General features: G+C 40.2%; 1 protein-coding gene across 1 annotated transcript; it reads left to right on the forward strand.

Annotated features, from left to right (window-relative positions):
- The first annotated feature begins 507 nt into the window (after positions 1–507).
- Positions 508–4,043, forward strand: LOC122335596 (ras-related C3 botulinum toxin substrate 1-like). The gene is given in 7 exon segments (XM_043233439.1): positions 508–585; positions 1,909–1,980; positions 2,337–2,454; positions 3,029–3,091; positions 3,216–3,375; positions 3,458–3,494; positions 3,496–4,043. Coding segments are annotated over 7 exon segments (576 nt in total). The 5' UTR covers positions 508–550; the 3' UTR covers positions 3,587–4,043.
- Positions 4,044–5,982: the final 1,939 nt, after the last annotated feature.

The following is a 5,982-nucleotide window of genomic DNA, read 5'->3' on the forward strand; positions in this document are numbered from 1 at the left end:
ACATCTTATCGTAAAGAATATTGTTTAATTAATTTGCTACTTCTACTTCTATCGGCTAAAGTTAGTATTCATAATGTTAATATGTAAAAATAAGCCTCTGCTTTAGTTTCAAAGGCAGAGGTTCAAGAAAACCTAAACACGGCAACTTAAAGAAAAACGCTGTAGAATGTTTTCGTATTTATAAACATTGCCATGTTTTATTTAACGGATTTTGTTTTGTTGATCCTAATGTGTTTGTATCCCTCACTCTATTTGGATTTCTTAAAAAATAATAAAACGAAATATGGGCGCTAGTTAGATTACTTTTATTCTGTAGGGAGCCGAGCGGAAGTGCGCTTGTAAATCTGTTGGAGCTTCCTGTCTTGGGTGGTGGCTTCAAACTTTCTTACTCGACTTCATTCCTCTGCGTGGGAATGAGAGACGGAAGAAAAGTAGTTGTATAAAAGCGTCGAACCTCGCAGCTGAATAAGTGTTGTTGTGAACGGCGTCGTTGGTTTGACTAACCTTGATACGTTTCTCGCGGAGGGAAAGTAAATATCGAGTTAAAGTCATGCAGGCCATCAAGTGTGTGGTCGTCGGGGACGGGTGAGTAACTTCACTGTATCTCTGCGGCTTGTGACCCTGTACTGATACGTTCTCGCCTTAAACGCGACCGCGCTCGCTTTGTTTCGCTGGCCGTGTCTCGAAGCCTCGCGAAGCGCGACGTTAAACGGCTTTTTGGCGTCACAGACGCTCGCGAGCCTCGACGCGTTCTGGCTCCGGTGTGACGTCACGCGCATTATCCGAGGCGCGGAGTGCACGTGACGTCAAAAAACTGGCAAATAAATTAACCCCGAACGCTCACGTGATGCCAAAAGAGTGGCTTATAGAAGACTTTCTGGGTGTTAAGACGGCAGCTTCGTTACAGGGCCCCGCTATGCTGTTATACCCTCTTTAATGTTTTAACTGACTCGCAAACAAACAATTTAACACGTATAGAAGACAAAGCCTGTGTATCTTTAACGTTACCGTAGGGTATATGCGTTTAAAATGTGTCTCAGCTGACGTTCAGTACAGTATCATGACATCATCATCACTTGGAGGACAGCCATGTTATTCTAAAAATATTTCATTCATCCATTTTTCATTCCACATTATTTGCTTAAATCTATTATTTACTTCCGTACGACACACAAATCGTGTTGAAGTTGAGTTTCTCACTGACTTTCCCAGCGTACCCTGTTTTAAGTGCTACCTTCAACATACTTTAAGTAGAAATCAGGACCACGATCAAAAAACACCCACACGTCGAAAAAGAGCGAGTTTATGATCGTTTTAGCAGACCGAGATAACTTTGAGCTTCAGTAGGTGTACAGTAAGGTCATAGCCGGACTTTGATCTGTACTTAATGAACCGAATCTTTAAGGCGTTGCTCAAAACTTTCATAGCTTTTGCTGATTCATGAGTTTATATGCTATAGTTAATCAGCAATCCAACTAAACAATTTTGTCTTTAGCTTGTCGTGTAAAGTAAAATATATCAGAATTAAAATGCTCCTTCGCAGTTCGTTAAAGACTTAATAAAGTGTTGTTTATTTTTCATATATATATTTTTTTAATGGACACACTTCATTTAAAGACGACACTTGATTCATAACAGCATCGTTTTATGCAATTATATTTTTTTCGTTTTGTTATTAAACAGTCAAAGAAAGACTGCCTGTTGTTATTATTTGCTCGCTTTCAGGAAGCAAACGGCGTAAAAATGTTACAGCACTTTCCGGAAATCTCGGCGCTTAAGTGCCGTTCATATGAGAACCGTTCTGACAGAGTGACTTCACCAGACCAGTTTTTCTGTGGTTCTGGTTACTGATATTATCTTGTAGCATGCCGTCTGTTTATCGTGATGTGTTTATCTGCTTCATTCCAGAGCTGTGGGTAAAACATGCCTGCTGATCAGCTACACAACCAATGCCTTTCCAGGAGAATACATCCCCACAGTGTGAGTACCTCTGCTTCACGTCAGGCTCTTATTATTAGTAGTAGTATTTGTGTTATTGTAGATTGGCTTCCTCTAGGAAAAGTTGTCCATGTGAGCAGTGGAATCGAATGGTTAGGCGACTGTAAAATAGCCCCATGGTTTTGCCAGGGTAACAGGAAATATCCAATATGCTGAAATGTTTTGTCTCAAATGTGATTCGGCCATTTCGAGAGAGTATATAAGTGAGCATTTCAATTAAACGAATCGCTGGTTTTAAAATTCCCTTTGGACTGCGGTTTACAGTCAGAGTTCTCCGTTCGGTTTAAGCTGGTGGTCACCGGGCAACCTTCAGAACTGCATTGCTTTTCAATCGACAGATTCGACAATTACTCCGCAAACGTGATGGTGGATGGGAAACCAGTGAACCTGGGTCTCTGGGATACAGCAGGACAGGAGGATTATGACAGACTTCGTCCCCTGTCATACCCTCAGACGGTAAGAACCCCAGCCTGCCTGTTCAGAAACGAACGAAGAGTTTCTACGAATAATTTTAATAAAATATATAAAGTAGCTTACGCATGCATGCATGAAATTGAACAGCCATTTGCATTCACACTGTACCTTTTCATAAGTGAAAAAACTCGAAAAGTTGAGTTCCCAGCGATCTTTCTTGTATTGCTATTGTTTTTTTGTAGCTCTTCTGAGACTAAAATTATTGCAGCTCAATCTTTCGAATGATCTCTGAGGTTGACTGTGTGGCATTTAAATTAGTTTTATATTAGTAATACATACAGGCACGCATGTTTGGACTATAAACTAATAGTGACTATGTAGTGAGTGACTCTGTAGTCAACAAGGTTTTCACTATAACCATTAGTCATGCAATAATTCTCTCTTGTCCGTTTTTGTGAATGCAATCATATCCTATACATTGTCACAAAAGCAGCATTTCTTCAGATATCAGCTTGAGGCACTGCATAAAAGAAGTAGAACACATGAAAGGTGCAGAATGGATGTGAATGGTGGAATTGCTCTCCGTTGGTACATCATGAATGCTTTTGTCCCACAGGACGTGTTTCTCATCTGCTTCTCCCTTGTGAGCCCTGCCTCTTTCGAGAATGTTCGTGCAAAGGTACGTCAAAGTAGAAGGTGGAACCAAGCCGGCGGGCACGAATCGAATGATTAGATTACCTTGAAATAACGACGTCGGTTCCTGGTGGTTTTGTTGATCTTTGCAATGCATTGTGTGCGTTCAGTGGTATCCAGAAGTGAGACACCACTGTCCAAACACTCCGATCATCCTGGTAGGAACCAAGCTCGATCTGAGAGATGACAAGGACACTATTGAGAAACTGAAGGAGAAGAAGCTCACTCCCATCACCTACCCTCAAGGCCTGGCGATGGCCAAAGAGATCGGTAGGTGGAACCGTCAAATTGAAATTCTCACACAAATCATGTTCATGTTGAAAATGCAGTATCCTTTTGGCTAATTCGGCAGGGGCCGTCAAGTATCTGGAGTGCTCTGCCCTAACGCAGCGGCCTTAAGACGGTGTTTGACGAGGCCATCCGGGCCGTGCTCTGCCCTCCGCCTGTCAAGAAGAGGAAGAGGAAATGCCTGCTGCTCTAGAGTTCCGAGGAAAGCTTGCTGTGATCCAAACTGTATTTCTAAGGGGAGAAGTTAGAAATGAGACTTCCTCCATTGTAATTACCAGTACAACTTTATACCTTCGCAAAACTTTTATCAATATTATCAGTAGATGTAGTTAAAAACCGATCCCCAACCCGTCTCCCGTAGACAGACGCCTACTATTGGACGACCTGCGGCCTTTGACTAATGGATATTAACTTCTAGACGGTTAACAATGTCCTTAAGTTGGTTCCTTCCATTGAAAACCCGTTACGTTTGTTTACAGTCTTTGTTTGAAAGAAATGAAGATCTTGCCAAATAGCACTACGTTAGGACGGGGGTGCCCGAGTGTTGCTTTTTACCCCCCCAAAGGTCTGCAGCCATTCGGCAAACCGGAGCTAGCTGTCGGCTTCAAAGCGATAAAAGTGAAGTCCGCTTGAAAGCGCAAGGTCCTGTTAATGGAAGGATGCAGTGTCCGAACAGATTTTTCTACTTCTTCGTTATGAAGTTACGCACACTATTTGCCATTGGTTTCGAGGGGGGGGGGTTATACTGTCATTTAAGGCCACGCTAATTATGCACAAAAACATGTCCAAGCCACATTTCACTCCTAAATTGTAGACGACATCGTATTAGAAGAATGAAGCCCGTTTGTAGGACCGTTTTCATTCGTTAAAATAAAAACGCTTGCGATTTAAAGTAATAACGACCTAATAACGAATATCCTAAAAAAAGGCTTTTTTAATCAAAGTATAATCTCCATCTCTAAGGTGAAACATGGCCAGGAAATCGTGTTTTGTTGGTCCCAGCTCGTCAAATACCTCCGATTGTCTCCAGTCCCCAAACATCAGCGTCCTACGAGAACGGCTTTGTAAAAACATCTAATGGATCACACGGGACATTTAGCGTCGATCTTAATTTAGCGGTATATGAACACCTTGATGCTCTTTGGGCATTTATAACACACCCTCTGCAGCCATATATATATATTATTTTTTTTTTGTTGTTGTTGACACATTTTTAGAAACTTTCTTCTTTTTGACACTTTTTATATTTGCTAACGTTACAAAAAGCAAGACTACTGTCAAGAGCGTACACTACAGGAATCAGTTCACTTTCTTCCCCTTATGGTTAATCACTTTTAACTAACGTTTTACGTCTTACTGTACTAATAACATGCAACTATGTTCTGAAATCGCTCGCTCGTCTTACGGCGCACCACGTACAAGGTATTCTGACGTTTTAACACGACGCTTACTTGAACTGTCCCGAGGCACAGATACAGGGCGCGCGTCATCCGTGATCACCCCATCGAGCGATTTCCATCTGCAGTCGTAGCCAGATCGTAACCCTGTTTTTAGGGGTATTCATGATGTCACTTGTTTTACAGAGATAATAAAATACAATAAATTTAGATGAAACCCTAAAATGTTGTTTTGTTTCAGTTGCACTGCGTATGAAGCCCAGAGCTGAATTTATTGTCGTATTTAAAGCTATGGCTACTGGGCATGCACACTTTTTTTAATTTTTTTTTTAATCGCTGAACGATGATAAATTGTGGTTGGATACCAAAAAAGTGGAAGGCTTTAACATTTAATATAAGTAGCATTTTCAGTTTTTTAAAAAAAGGGACTTTATTTTAGGCCTTTTTTAGCTAAACGTAGCAGCATTTCAGACTAAATAATTGTGAAAATAATGTTTTGTTTCCATAAAATGTGTATTACATAAGTGCATATGAACGTATACATTTAGAAAATATGCATATTCATATAATTTATATTATTTAGAAATACATTTAAGTCGGTAACAGTCATTGTTTAATAATGAAGCAACATTTTCAGTAATTTTTCCATTCCTTTTAGATAAAATGCATGCATTTAAATACATTTTTCAGAATCCACAAGCACTTTAGTCACGGATACTCCGCCACCTTAAAAACACTATACAGTTTTCCAGGTGCTTTCAAAACGTACAAAAGCACGTTCAAATCAGAACAACGGCAAGCTGTCGATTTCTGCAGGGATTACATTGAAACATACATACATGATTATTCCAAAACCAACTAGAACAATTTCCTCCGATTTCAGTCTTTCATTTTTGGTTCTCTTTTGATGAATGGATGGCTTCGGATTGAACTAGTCTGCAAACATGGATCAGAAAAGACAAATTGTTGATTTATGTTATTTTATTTCTTTTTTTTGATGGGTAGGTGGAAATGCTGCCGTACTCATCCGTTCTTTTTTAATAGCTAAAACAAACCTTAATGAACATAAAATATACTTTTAGCTTAGATTTTGTTTCATGATTGCTCACCTTCCTTTAGCGACTTTCACTGAAACCCTCTGTAAATGTCTATCCTGCGCGGCGAGGCCAAAAACAGCGAGAGATTTGACAAA

Source organism: Puntigrus tetrazona, chromosome 3, assembly GCF_018831695.1.
Source record: "Puntigrus tetrazona isolate hp1 chromosome 3, ASM1883169v1, whole genome shotgun sequence".
NCBI classification, from domain to species: Eukaryota; Metazoa; Chordata; class Actinopteri; order Cypriniformes; family Cyprinidae; genus Puntigrus; species Puntigrus tetrazona.